This window comes from Pseudochaenichthys georgianus, chromosome 5 (genome assembly GCF_902827115.2).
Source record: "Pseudochaenichthys georgianus chromosome 5, fPseGeo1.2, whole genome shotgun sequence".
NCBI lineage: Eukaryota > Metazoa > Chordata > Actinopteri > Perciformes > Channichthyidae > Pseudochaenichthys > Pseudochaenichthys georgianus.
Window position 1 is genome coordinate 27227479 of NC_047507.1, and position 14587 is coordinate 27242065.

The 14587-nt window shown below is 44.7% G+C and overlaps 1 protein-coding gene across 3 annotated transcripts in view; it reads left to right on the forward strand.

Moving 5' to 3' along the window:
• asic1b (acid-sensing (proton-gated) ion channel 1b) overlaps positions 1 to 14587 on the forward strand; it is a 215503-nt gene that overhangs the window by 181271 nt on the left and 19645 nt on the right. For all 3 annotated transcript variants that reach the window (XM_034083104.2, XM_034083102.2, XM_034083103.2), the window contains one exon: positions 5135 to 5285. In XM_034083104.2, coding sequence (XP_033938995.1) covers positions 5135 to 5285 — 151 coding nt within the window. The remainder of the gene's footprint in view (positions 1 to 5134; positions 5286 to 14587) is intronic.

The window sequence follows — 14587 nt, forward strand, 5'->3', positions numbered from 1 at the left end:
ATGGGTGGTTACCTTCTGTATTCCTTACAATCAGTGTCTTCGATATTTCCTTTTTAGTTTTATGATTCAAATGTTAAAAGACTTCACCCTAAAACTAGAGCATGGATCAGCTACTGCCAATAGCTTTAGATTATTGGGCTTGGGATATCAATTTGTTGCTACCTTATAATTAACTAAAAAGACATGGAAGTCTGTGGAAGTGAAGTAAGGCAAGGCAAGGAAAGGCAAGTTTATTTATATAGCACCTTTCAACACAAGGCAATTCAAAGTGCTTTACAAAAATGAAAGACATTAAGAGCATTAAGAAATAGCGCAGCAGAAACATGTTATAAAATGGCATTTAAAAACAGGATTTAAAAGCAAAGATAATAAAAAAAACGAGTAACACAGGTACATGAAGGGAGTAACAGTGCAGTTTAAGGTATTAATAGTTCAATTAAAAGCAATGGCAAAAATAAAAGTCTTCCGCTTGGATTTAAAAGTAGTAAGAGTTGCAGCGGACCTGCAGGTTTCTGGGAGTTTGTTCCAGATTTTTGGAGCATAATAACTGAACGTAGTTGCAACCATCTTTGCAGTAACCGTGAACTTAATGTATTGATATATTCATGCCATTACACCTGCATTAAGGGGGATAATTTTCACGTTTCATATAATTGTGTTTTATGCTTCTATGACATGTTTTTTCTCATCCTGCCTGTGCTGCAGCATCCTCTTTTCACCCTCTGTCTGAAACCAGAGCCCAGTCTGCTCTGATTGGTTAGCTGGCCGGCTCTGTTATGGTTGGTCAACTTTGATGCAGCACTACAGATTGTTAACACAACATTGACATATTTCCTATTTACACATCCAGCAGACACAGTAAAGATTTGAATTTAAGTCCGATATATTTTGGCTCAGTTCTGCTCTCCTCTTGAAGGAAATATTTAGCTCTTAGCCTGCTTAATATTTCGCTTCTTTCACCAGTAAGTGGCTATTTATATTTTGTATACTTGAGTGCATTGCAGATAGTAAGTTTATCAGAGTTTTTCAGCTGTACAGCCGCCTGCTTTGTCTGAAAATGATGATGAAATGCCCTAAAAGTTTAGGTTCAGAGTTCATTCCTGACCGTGGAAACAGCAGTTTACAAAACAATCTCGCCCCAAGGTCCATTTAGCAGCTTTTTTTGGATTCTCATCTGCTGAATGACTGTGTTATGCATAGAAGCTCCACAAAACTGCTTAATGGACCTTGGGGTGAGATTATATTTTAGAGAGCCTGCAGTTATGTTCAATTTTTGTTGGGGCTGGATTAAAAATATGACTCTTTGTTGTATTTTTGGCTAGATCTATTGCTTTGTTTGTTTTACAGTGTGAGATGTGAACACTCCCTCCACATACAGATTAAGTAGTCGATGCAGTAGAACAGTAAATTACCACGCTTCATTATCTACCTGTTACTTGTATTCATTGATCGTAAATATATATACTCTATATACTAAAGTTCAGTGATAAAATCAGTGAATCCTATGTGATGCCAAGTTGATTTAGTGCCAAGTACTACACAGACAATCTTTCTTTTGTGTCTGTTTTTGTAGCTGTCATAACACATTGCACCTTGGTGCTCAGCGCTGATCTTGAAATCAATGGAGAGGAGGGAAAGTGGTTCCCTGGCAACTTTAAGGAACAGCTTGTGCAGCCTTGTCACATTGTCATGTGAAGGATGGCCGAGGGCCATCTCAACAGTCTTGAGCTGTGTGACTGTGAATTATTTATCGCAGAAAGAGACTATGGCATTCCTACACCCTACAAGAACAAGAGAGAATGATGTCTCTCTCAGTGTTTTTCCTCATAGGTGGGATCGGTTTTAATATTTTATTCCTGTGTTAACAAGTTCACACAATACAGTGGTTTTCAGTTTAAGGGCAATAGGCAGTTTGAGCAATACAAAAAAGCTGCTTAGGCATCACAAATATTGGCTTATTTATTTAATTATATATTATTACTTTATACAGTTAATTTAACTGTGCTGTATTACATTTAACATTGTGGTTTATCGTACTCAATATTCTTTATATGTATATACTTTTCTTATCTCTGCAATTTGCAACGTTTTGTCTTTTTTATTGCACTATTTTATTTCTTTATTTTATTGTATGTTGCATTAATGGGGAAGCCTGGACGGCCAAACCTAAGCTATAGCTATTTTTCACATGACAATAAAGCCTTTTATACTTCAAATATAGAAACTCACTTCTAACCTTTTTAATTAATAACAACAATGTTTTCCATAAATGTGAGTAGTCCTTCAATGCAGCTGATTGCTTCCATAATTAAAATAATTAATAATTAAATTAAAACAGTTCTCTATTGTTTTGTTTTTGTTCAAATGGGGTTTCTGCCCCTAGTTAGTCCAGAATGTATTTTAGGATTGCTTATGCTGCACAAACACCGCCAACTCCATTGATGAAGATAGACAGGCTGTGCGATCGATAGACATGAAGAGAGACTGAGTGCAAGCCTCAGAGCTGTAGAGCACAATGGAGATCCGACTCCCCAAGGTCATCACCAGCACCCACCGCTGCTGCTGCTGCTGCTGTTGTTCTTCTCTCTATGAGCCCAGCACTATATGTTGGTTACCACAGCAACTCTGACTATAGACCTCCCCTAGTCAGTCACCACGTTAGCAACACGTACACGCAGATGGCAACGAACACACACATACTGTATACTCGGAACATCACCATGTGGGTATGCCCATCATTCCCTCTCACAAAAGTGTGCATGCTCAGGCGCACGCTACAAAACAATCACCAGCAATCGCATCGCTGTTGTCTTGATGTATATCTGCCAAATGCATTCAGCCGCTTTTTCTGATTGTCCACCTTGTCTCGTAAAAAATGTGTCATTGTAAGCAGTAAACGGGTAAAACCAAGGAAAGAAATTGCCTTAACAAACTGCGTGGTTTTGGATTTGTCTGGGTGTTGCAGGGTCTCATGGGAAAACACTGTGCATAGAAAAGTCTCAGAGACCGTTTTCTTCTGCAGGTTTTTCCCATTCCTATCATCAGATGTGTTGTGCAGGTTGTGCTTTGATATCATTAGATTGCCCCTGCCTTATATTTTCAAAAAAGTAATGATAAACAGTGATCTGATTACGGCGACTCAAGGACTGAGATGGATTCAGGGGCATTGTATTGATGTTTGTATCCTGCTCTGCAGTCACTGCACATTGGCAGGCACAGCACTCACTGTTTTTGATTCACTTCTGCCACTTGTGCACTTGAAAGGTCACTTTTATATTGGGTTCAGAACGCTTTTTATTACATTTCTCCACTTTGTGTCTTAAAAGATCCCATATATTCGCGCCCTGGGAGGCAATCCATTGTGATTCACTCTCCATTGTTTTCCCCGCACACTTCACTGAGCAGGATTCACATTATACTAACTTTTCTTTTGTGAGACATGGCTGCAATTTCTCAACTCTATGCATCTGGTGTTTGTGACATTTGAGTCATTTTTCCATGACGTGCTTATATCTGACTCATTGTTACTCCTGTAATGAACGCCTACTGATGTGTTCCCAAGGACCTCATAATGCATTCACGAGAAATATAAGAAACATTCTTCAGGCAGTCCCAGCTGAAGAAAAGCCTTTTGTGCAAGCTATCTGTGTTTAGATCAAGTTATGTGTACCACTACCTCGCGATGATGCCTTATCTCTAGTGAGTACAATTGTTAGACATAAGAGTGGCGGACAAATATAGGGAGACTTCTATTAGTTATTACTTTCCTGCTCATATTGTACTCAACAAACCCCACCCCCACTTCCTTTTACCATTTCCTCATATGAATGTCAAAACGTTGAAGGTTAACAATAAGTTAATTGTGAGTGAAGATGCTTTGATACAGGGCTCACAATCATGTGGCTTGACAACAAAGTAGGCAGACATTTTATTTTGGATCCTGGCCATGGCTTTCAATTTCTTAATGTCGATGATTTGATTACCATCCATTAGTTCACTGGCATTGTGTCTTTGCCTATAGATCAACGTGTTCTGCTGGGCTCTAGTAGCTCTACAGCACTACTGTACAGCTCATTCCTGATCCAATAATAAGACGAACACACTTCAGGCATGTAATCCAAGGGCATCAATAGTTCAGGTTTCATGAGGCGGCAGCATGTTCACTGAACTCTTAAGTTGCATCTGCAGTTTCGATAAACTGTGCACTGTGGCGATAAAGAGAGACTGGAACTGGTTGGGCTCACTTGATCTGGTGATGCTTTGAATTCAGTTGTGAGAGGAAATTATGACACTTGGTATTTTATAAGAGCTTTAAAATGTAGTCAATTCAAAGGACAAATTCCCCAAACTCAATAGTTCTAGCTTTTTTTTAAAGGGAATATTTTATGGTTATATTAGTTTTCAATTGCTAAATATTTTTGCATTCAAACGAGACACTTACATGTCTAAATATTCTGCTTTGTTGACATGTATAGGACCCAAACCTAGATTTGATGATAAATACAAAACAAAATGATAAATCTTCTGACAACTACTTTGATTTATTGATCAACCCTTTTTCATATCCCAGAGCGCATGGGGACATTTTCAAATTACTTGTTTTGTCCTCTGATAGTCAAAAAACCCATAATATTCACTTACATGCAAGCAGCTGGAACCAGAATGTGTGTTGTCTGTGCTTCTTGCTGTTTAATAACCTGCACACTGACTGAAATAGACTTTAGAGCTCTAATGATAATACAAAAATCCTATCCAGAATTCCTGAAATCATTACCTTCTCTTAAATATTTAAATCTCTTGTATCTGAAGTATCTTTTTGCAAAGTTTGATTTGATGCCAGTAGCCATTGTTGTTTGTTTGAGGGAGTCACTCTCTGAACAAAGTAAAACATTTTTGTTTTCATGTCATATCCACTTTATCATGCAGCACTGTGAGGAATGAGGGCTCAGTGTGTCAGCACTAAGACCTCTGAGGCCTGCAGCAGACAGCCTAACAAGAAAGGCTTCCTGTAGGAGCTTTTAAAACAATCCCCTTCTCTGCGCTACCTTTATATCCACAGGGGTTTTTTTCCTTATCATTTTGTTGTGACCATGTATCACCTAAACCCCTGCATTTGTCTCTTTGTGTATTTCAGATATTCACACGCTATGGGAAGTGCTACACCTTTAATTCAGGCCAAGATGGACGACCCCTCATGGTGACGATGAAGGGTGGGATGGGTAACGGCCTGGAACTGATGTTGGATATCCAGCAGGATGAATACTTGCCTGTATGGGGAGAAACTGGTAAGTTTACCTGCAGGATACATTACATCAAACATCCAGTATGAAAAAAACTCAGCCTAAACCACAGGATTGGTGTTTATGTTTGCCCTTAAGCGAACACTTAAAAAGAGATTCTCTTTTTTTATCAATTAAACACCGGAGTAGCTTTCAGCGCTGTTAGAAACATGTCTGGGGAAAGACTCTATCACAGGGATTCCCGCCTAATCTGTAAGATAGAGGCCTGACTAGGTGTTATTGATGTTTCTGTGAAACCCTAACTCCATTTAGTTTAGTGGAAGTGCATACTTCAGACCTGGACTATGAAATATTCTTTACACTTTTATTGAACTTGATTGATGATCCCTGGAAAATACACGCTCTGATCATTTAAAAAGCACTCACTGTGTTTGTGGGATGTTATCGACTAATCTGTATAAGGACAGATGGATATTGATCTGAGAATTGTTTTCATTGTAATATAATTGTATCACTTGTCAGTTAGACTCAAAGTCCACATGAATCAAACAAGAGCAGCACAATCTGCCTGATTTAAAATCAATGGAGGGTACAGGCTCTTCCATTCTGGGCCGAGCCCTCATCAAGGCGGTTGAGTCTCCACCTGAAACTTAGGTTTTTAATGCAGCTACATATGCTGCTGTGTGTTGGCATCAATATTTGACATGCAGTGGGCGATGAATGTAAAGAGACAGTTCAGTATGGTCACGGAAACTCTGAACATGATCATTGACATGAAGCCGAAAGCTATGACTACAATGTTCAAACATAAGGCTGCATGTATGCCAGAGCTAAATGATTTAAAGATATTAATATATAATGCTCTTTATGCAAGATCATTAAATGATGAAAGACTTGTATGTGTTTGAAAGATAACGATGCAGTAACTACAGGCATATTTTATTCTGTCTTTATGATTATGTATGGCTTCATTTGCATGAGGGTCGTTTGCAGGTGTTGTCATTAATGCCAAAATGGTGCAGAATGGCCATTGATTAGTCGTATTAGACAGCATTCAGCACCTGTTTGTTTAATCTGGCTGTATGCCGTGCATTGCATAATGTTCCATTTCTAACACCTGGGGCCTCATTTTTCAAAGCATGCAAGCTCTGAATGTGCACTTTGAATCCACGCCTGAACATGTGTACTTATTAAACATGTACACGCACAACTTCATACAATTACTTACATTGTAATCATGTGGATAAAAGCGTCTAACAAGTAACACGTAATTTAAAAGGCTCAAAATACTTTATTGACATACAGAATGCCAAATATGGTCAACACTTCCCTCTCAAAATCCGAGAGTTTTTTTATTGTGGAGAATAGTCTTATTTGATGGACTGTACTGTAATATTGTAAGTGCTTCTGACAATTGATGACAAATGCCTAACTTTTTGTTTAAGTCTTTGCCATCCAACATTTTGGGCACACAAAGATGTTGTTTCTGCTGTTGGTCTAAATAATGTACAATCTTCATTAACATCTCCTAAATACGCTAAACTAAACTGTTGTTTTTTTTTACACTTCCATAAGACGCTTATCGAAATGTTGGGACAGGCAATGAAAGTTGGAAGAGCCTGTACCCTCCATTGATTTTAAATCCGGCAGATTGTGCTGCTCTTGTTTGATTCATGTGGACTTTGAGTCTAACTGACAAGTGATACAATTATATTACAATGAAAACAATTCCCAGATCAATATCCATCTGTCCTTATACAGATTAGTCGATAACATCCCACGGACACAGTGGGTGCTTTTTAAATGATCGGAGCGTGTATTTTCCAGGGATCATCAATCAAGTTCAATAAAAGTGTAAAGAATATTTCATGACAGATGAGTAACCTTTGGTCGGATAAAGTTGCAGTATGCAAAATAGAAATTGGATGTATTTTTATTAGTGCTGTCAAAATTATCGCGTTAACGGCGGTAATTAATTTTTTGAATTAATTGCGTTAAAATATTTAACGCATTTAACGCATGTGCAGAATGGCCCGCCCCATACGTGCCACCAGTGGCAGCGCCGGGGTATGGCTGGGGTAGGCTACACCCATACCAAGAAATGGCTTAGCCCCACCATGAAAAATGATGTTAAAGTAAGCAAAATAAAGTCTGCCAACTCGCGGAGTAAATTGCACAGACAGCAGTTAGTAAGATTGATTTCAGTAGCCACGGTTTTGAAAACTTTTGTCACGTAGTGATCGTCTTCTCAATAGAACATCTTTGATAACGGCGTGGTGTTGTTGCAGGAAGTCCCGACAGAGAATACTTTTGCTGTAGTACAGGGCAGAGCCATATAATAGTAATAATATGGCTCTGGTACAGGGGTGCACATAACGATAGTTACGGCTGTAACTACGGTTCTATGAGTCCCGGATGACCGCCAGAGGCGGTGCTTTAGCACTGGATATGTCCATCACGCGCGCATGCGCAGCTCGAGTACCAATAACAACAAAGTCACCTGTGACCCACGTGACACCGGCTATATCAGCCGGTATTGTCAGAGGATCTGTTCCCCGAATCTTCTCGCGAGCACACAAGAATTCTGAGTGACAGGGAACTCTGGCGAATGGGGAGTGGCGACATTGACCTGATGACAACTGGAGAATGTGCCAGAAGACGCCCACGACGCCGCGGCGCAGATGGTCTCCAGGGGCACCCCTCTCAGGGCAGCCCAATATGTTGAGATGCTCCTTGTAGAGTGGCATCTCAGCCTGGTGGCAGGGGGCGACCACTGGCCCCGTAAGCCTGTGAGATGGTATCGACAACCCAGTGGGGAAGCCACTGGTTAGAGGGCCTAACCTCCTTTAGTGCCGCCAGGGCAAACTCAAGAGTTGCTCCTCCTGCCGTATACAGGCAGTAGCCTTGATATACGCCCTTTGGGCACCCCCCGGGCACAGCAACTTCGATGTGCCGTACTCCTGAATGTCAAAGCGTGCCAGCTGGGCAGGCTGATTGAAATGAGTTTGTGGAAGGACCCCGGGCGGGAATGCCACATTTGCCCAAAGGGCAACGCATGAGAGTCCCACCTCGGGCATGTATTGTTTATGGAGAGGACATGCAACTCCCCGACTCACTTCCCTGAGGCTATGGCAAGCAGAAATGCTGCCTTTGTGGGCAGCCACCTAAGCCCCACCTGGGCCAGGGGCTCGAAGGGAGGAGGTGATAGGGCATCCGGCAGCAAGGGCAGGTCCCAAGCCGGAGCCCTCGGGGTGCAAGGGGGACGCTGCCGTAAAGCCCCTCTCATAAAGAGGGACACCGACCTGTGGCACCCCGCCGTGGCGCCGTCGACCCGAACATGTCGGGCAGAATCGCAGCCACATAAATTCAGAGTGGAGTGAGAACGTCCACTATCTAGAAGGGACTGTTGTCTAAGCAACAATGTACATGCTGTCCCCAAGGAACACGCACATTCTTGCCCCCCAGTTGGGGTAGAAAGTGCGTGAGTGCAGGCTGCACGGCCCGAAGCTCTAGCACGTTGACCCGGCGCGCACTCTGCTGGGCAGACCACTGACCCTGAACGGTCCTGCCCTGCCGCACTGCACCCCACCCTGAGAGACATGCACCTATGGTGATGGTCTCCTGGCGGGATGGGGCCCATGGGCACGCCTACCAGAGATAGGCCCTGCCCCTCCAGCGTGACGGAGAGTGGAGCAATGCTGCGACACCCTGACTTCACTGTGCCTGTGCCACTTGGCGTCCAAGTGAAGGCTGTTCAGCCACATCTGCATGGGGCACAACGACCGCGGGCCTAAGGGCCCAGCGGCCGAGGCAGCTGCCAGTCTGCCCAAGGGCCGGAGGAACTGAATATAAGGCCCCCTCTTGCCCGGCCCACGTGGAAGTAGGCATCCCTCAGTTGGGAACCACTCCACCTGTGCGTATGCAGTAGTCAGCATATAGAATGGCAGCACCTTCGGGAATCTGTTGATTCCTCTGAGGTCCAAGATCGGGCGAAATCCGCCGACTTTCTTGCTCACGAGAAAGTATGCCAAGTAGAACCCCCTGGCTAAGCAGAGGGTCTTACTGGGTTGATTGCGTCCTTGGACAAAAGGACGGACAACTCTTGGCCCAGAGGTAGGGCCCCTGCCGGATCGCTGACGACTGTCAATTAGACCCAGCCGAAGGCTAGGGGCCGGAGCTGCGGTCCGTACCCCTGGGTTAAGGTGAAAACCACCCAAGGGACGGAAGTACAGACTGCCCAGAAACTGAGCTGCTGCTGGGAAAGCAGCCGCCGACCACCCCCGGGATTTCAGAGCCCAGCCCCCCGGACCCTGGAGCCTCTTGGGGGGTTCCGGTCAGGCTCTGGGGCACGAGGCCGCCTGGAAGGCGGGCGACATGGGGCACGAAAGTCATTGGGAGGCGGTTGAGTGGGCCGCTAAGACCTCTGCAGACCACCCCTGTAATCCAGCGGCTGAGTGCGGCTGCTAGAGCGGCCCCTGGGCCTGCTGGGAGTGGGCACAGGTCTGCGAGGACCCGAGTGCTGCTGCCTGGTCTGCCTAGCTTGGGCGGCACACTCCAGTGCCTCCGAGGGCAGCTGATCTAAACAGCTCCCCTGGCTCGACTGGTCCGCGACGGAGGACTCTCCGTCAACCGGAGGAGGTGCGTCAGCCGAAGGAGGGGCGCCAACCGAAGGAGGGGCGCCCACCGAAGGAGGGCCGAATTGATCTGGAGGAGTACGTGACAAGGAGAGGTGTCTGTTGGCTGCTGCCAGACGTTCCACCTCAGTGATTCGAGCCACTCTGAGCACCCGAGGCATGCAGCTACAGGGTTAGCAGCCCCTACACCGGGCCCAGGCTGAAGGGCCAAGAGGCGACTTCATCATGCCCCTATCGGCAGCTAGCCGATCCACTTTAGAGGACAGCCTATTTCTAGTCCTTCTATTGGGGGGAGCACACAAAGCCATCGCTCCCTCAAGTCGCCGGGAACGGCCGAATTGATCTGGAGGAGTACGTGACAAGGAGAGGTGTCTGTTGGCTGCTGCCAGACGTTCCACCTCAGTGATTCGAGCCACTCTGAGCACCCGAGGCATGCAGCTACAGCTCATGCAGGTGTTTACCGTGAGAACCTCCCTCAGATGCTCGAATTTCGTCCCCACTGACCGCCAGAAGCGGCCGAGGCAGGAGGGGCAGCGGTCGTGGCCGTCCTCGGGCTCAAGAGAAACCCTACAGGCGCTACATGAATGAACCATTCTGTGGGTAGCCAGATGCAGTGTAACCGGGAGCGGGAACACAGCCGTCACCGGCTACCTGCTGAACGGGAAGAGTAGAGCGGTGCTACTACTCGCCGAACAGAAAAAGGGATGTAGCTACATCCGCATTACCGGTAGAGGGAGCGGGAGCGAGCGCACTGCCTTCACCTAGCTGGGTAAAATAAAGAAGCTAACAGTATACGCAAGACGTTAGCCGAGCGGCTGCTGCTAACGATCAAGCGAGATCAAGTCAAATAACACACATGTTTAAGACCAGATAACTAGCTTCTAAAGAATAGAATAGCACAGAGCCGTAGTTACAGCAGTAACCATGGCCAGGGCTCACACGGCATCTAACCGTAGTTACAGTAGTAACTATGGCCAGTACTTACACGGCTTAGCACCGTCGTTACAGTCGTAACTCTGGCCAGTACTTGCACGGCTTGGATACTTACACAGCATAGAGCCGTAGTTACAGTAGTAACTCTGGCCAGTACTTGCACGGCTTGGAACCGTAGTTACAGTAGTAACTATGGCCAGTACTTACATGGTTTAGAACCGTAGTTACAGTAGTAACTATGGCCATTACACGACATAGAGCCGTAGTTACGGTATTGCCTATGGCCAGTACGTGCACGGCTTGGAACCGTAGTTACAGTAGTAACTATGGCCAGTACTTACGGCTTAACCCCGTAGTTACAGTATTAACTATGGCCAGTACTTACACAGCTTGGAACCGTAGTTACAGTAGTAATTATGGCCAGTACTTACGGCTTAGAACCTTAGTTACAATAGTAACTGTGGCCGGTGCCTAAAAGTGTCAGCCAACGGCTGCCCACTAGACAATATAATATTGGGAGGATGAAATCCTCCTTAATGGCCATACATGCAGAGCACACAGCACACACAGTGAAGATTGTTCTCTGCATATCGTCCTAGTGCTAGGAGTCTAGTGCTAGGAGTCTAGTACTAGGAGCAGTAAATACCACGATATAGCGCTACTGCAACCATACCATGCGTTTACCGGGAGCAGCAGCGAGAGCACTGCCCTCACCGGCTGAGTTAAATAATGAAGCTTAACCGTACATGCAAGGTGTTAGCCAAGCGGCTGCTGCTAACAATCAAGCAACCAAGTCAGAACACAATGTTAAGACCAGATAATTAGCTTCTAAGAAAGAGAACAGCCCGCATATAACCGTGTCTGGTTACAGTAGTAACCGCACATGCCGAGCACACAGCACCCGCCGTGAAGATGTTCTCTGCATATCATCCTAGTGCTAGGAGTCTAGTACTAGGAGCAGTAATACAACGAACTAGCGCTACTGCAATCAAACCCTATGCTACAGGGAGCGGGAGCACTGCCCTGAGTTAATAGTTAAGCTCAACAGCAAGGTGTTAGCCAAGCGGCTGCTGCTAACAATCAAGCGACCAAGTCAGAACACAAATGTTAAGACCAGATAATAGCTTCTAGAAAATAGAAAGTACTTACCTTACTTTCTGCATCTAAACGAAAAACGGGTTTAAAGTATGACACTCTTGGCTTTCCATACTAAATCGAATGAGGGACGCAGCCAAAGCTGGGACTCAAATGCTAATGATAGCTCGGGCACAACGCCACAAGCAGAACTTTCAAAAGAGCATAAGGGCAACTTTATGGGAGAGGAAGCGGGAACACTGTCGTCACCAGAAAGTCTAAGCCACAAACAATAAGACGGTAATCAGGACAACTTGGCTGGGAGCGGGTGTGGAAACACAGCCATCACTAGCAACAAGCTGACACAAACCTGTCTGTCGAGGCTCTGCACAGCCGGCGCAGCTCCTGGAGGACGCGTCTAACGACCCGTAGCTCCGACTGTCAGTCGCGAAGCTTCACGCGGCCAGCTGTTTGCAGAGAAATCCCTCCGATCAAACGTTCAAGCCTGAACGCTGTAGGCTACGAAAACGTAGCCACGGTACCCTCGCGCAGCGAGTAGATGAAAAGGAACAGATCCTCTGACAATACCGGCTGATATAGCCGGTGTCACGTGGGTCACAGGTGACTTTGTTGTTATTGGTACTCGAGCTGCGCATGCGCGCGTGATGGACATATCCAGTGCTAAAGCACCGCCTCTGGCGGTCAGTAGGGACGAAATAGAACTGGTACGCAGGGTATGTGCGTAATCTGAAATGCGTACCGTCACTTGTGTCACAAAGCGCATTTGCGTACCGACGTACTTGTGAAGCTTTTCCAGAAGGCGGTTAGAACACCGGACGACAGAGTCGGTCTCCGTGTGCACAGACAGGGCTGCTGTTAACGTCGGTCTGTACAACGGAACTGTGCCAACACTACGCCAACCGGCTGCGGAGGGAGACTCCCCCCTTCACTGGAGAACTGCAAAACAGCTGATCACAACGTTCACACTCTGTGGTCCCGAAGTACTCCACTAGTCTCTCTCCCCCCCCTCTCTGTCGACTTTCCTGAAGTACTCCCCCGTTGATAGAAATCAACACGTAATGAATTAAGACCCCACGGTTTGATGATTGATAGGTGTGTGGGTTGTCTTTCATTTTGACATGCAGAATTTTTTTATAATAAACATAGATAGCCTACTGTATGTTAAATGGATATATCCGCCTTCTTTCATTTATCTTTCCATTCCCACAACAATATAGATAAATAAATGGCATATTTTGGACATAGTTCGAATGGTGATTAATCATGATTAATTCATTTTTAAGCTGTAATTAATCTGATTAAAATTTGTAATCGTTTGACAGCCCTAATTTTTATATAAAACAAAGTTGCCCTGAATTCACTTTAAACTGACTCATTAACACAAAGTATATCTGGCTCAGTTAAAACAATTAACATCCAAAACATAATTGTGAATTATAACAGATTTTTCTTTAATTAAATATTGTCAACAAATCATTGTGATCTCTTTAATGACTCCACAGGTGCCCAGTGATGCACTCATGGAGAAACCCTTGAAAATGGAGGCAGAATTTAACTTACCTTGTTTAACCTATACGGCTACAATCTATCCATTTATACATCATTGATTTTGGGTTTGTTCATTTTGTGATTAGGAGCGGTGTTATATGTATTGCTCTTAAGCACCACAAACACCTTGAATATGCATGGCAGATAACCCAATTGGCCTGAGGTCTAAAAAGTATCCACCATGATGTCTTTATACACACTCATATTATTCGGCGTCTCATAGGGATATTCCAGCATGCATTGTGCTAGAGTGTGTTTTGTATCCCACAAAAGGTTGTGACTGTGAGTCTATGAGAGTTGGTCCAACACATGTAGAACTCACTTTCACACATACAGGCAATTTAGAGTTGTTCCTTCACATGTCCTGTTTGACAGTGGGTAAAAAGGAGCAATCAGAGGAAACTTTAGCAGGCATGGGAGAACATTCAAACTCGTCACATAAACATCACAGATGGGAGCATCTTTTCAACCCCCTCATGCTGTGATGCAACCGTAGCAACCACAGAGGCCCTGTCCCGATCAAAACGTTCCAGGAGAGCTCACCATGTTGAGATTAAAAAGAGGAATGCAAAGAAATGTGAGTGGGCAGGTAGGCTGATGATGTACAGTACTTTGGTTAATATATAATTAGTTTTCCTGCGGCGTTTAACTGATGAGCTTTCGACTTTGTTGTTAAAACCATAGCAACAGCACGTCCCCGGGTTCTAACTAACTATAAAACCCTTTCTGTGTACTTGTCAGCATAGGCAGTGACAAACTTGTACAGCGTCAACTATGATCAAGTTTCTATTTCAATCTTAGGGCCAGCCTGCATATAATCGTTCCCAGCGTACAATACTGACAGATGGCCATGACTTAAAGACGACATGCGCTTTTTCCAGGCAAGAGCTTGGGCACCACTTATGTTTATTTTGCTGCTCCAAGCCTCAATCGTTACGGTACGTCCACACAGCAGCTTTTCAAAAATCTCGAAAATCTTGGAGCTGGGCGTGTCTGAAAGCTTGGGGATTTTTTGCGAGCAACGCGACCAACAACCAATCACATGAATCTCCCGCCCCCGACATACAAAGCAAAAAAAACCGGGGATTTTATGCGAGCAATATATATATATATATATATATATAAACTCCCCAAACA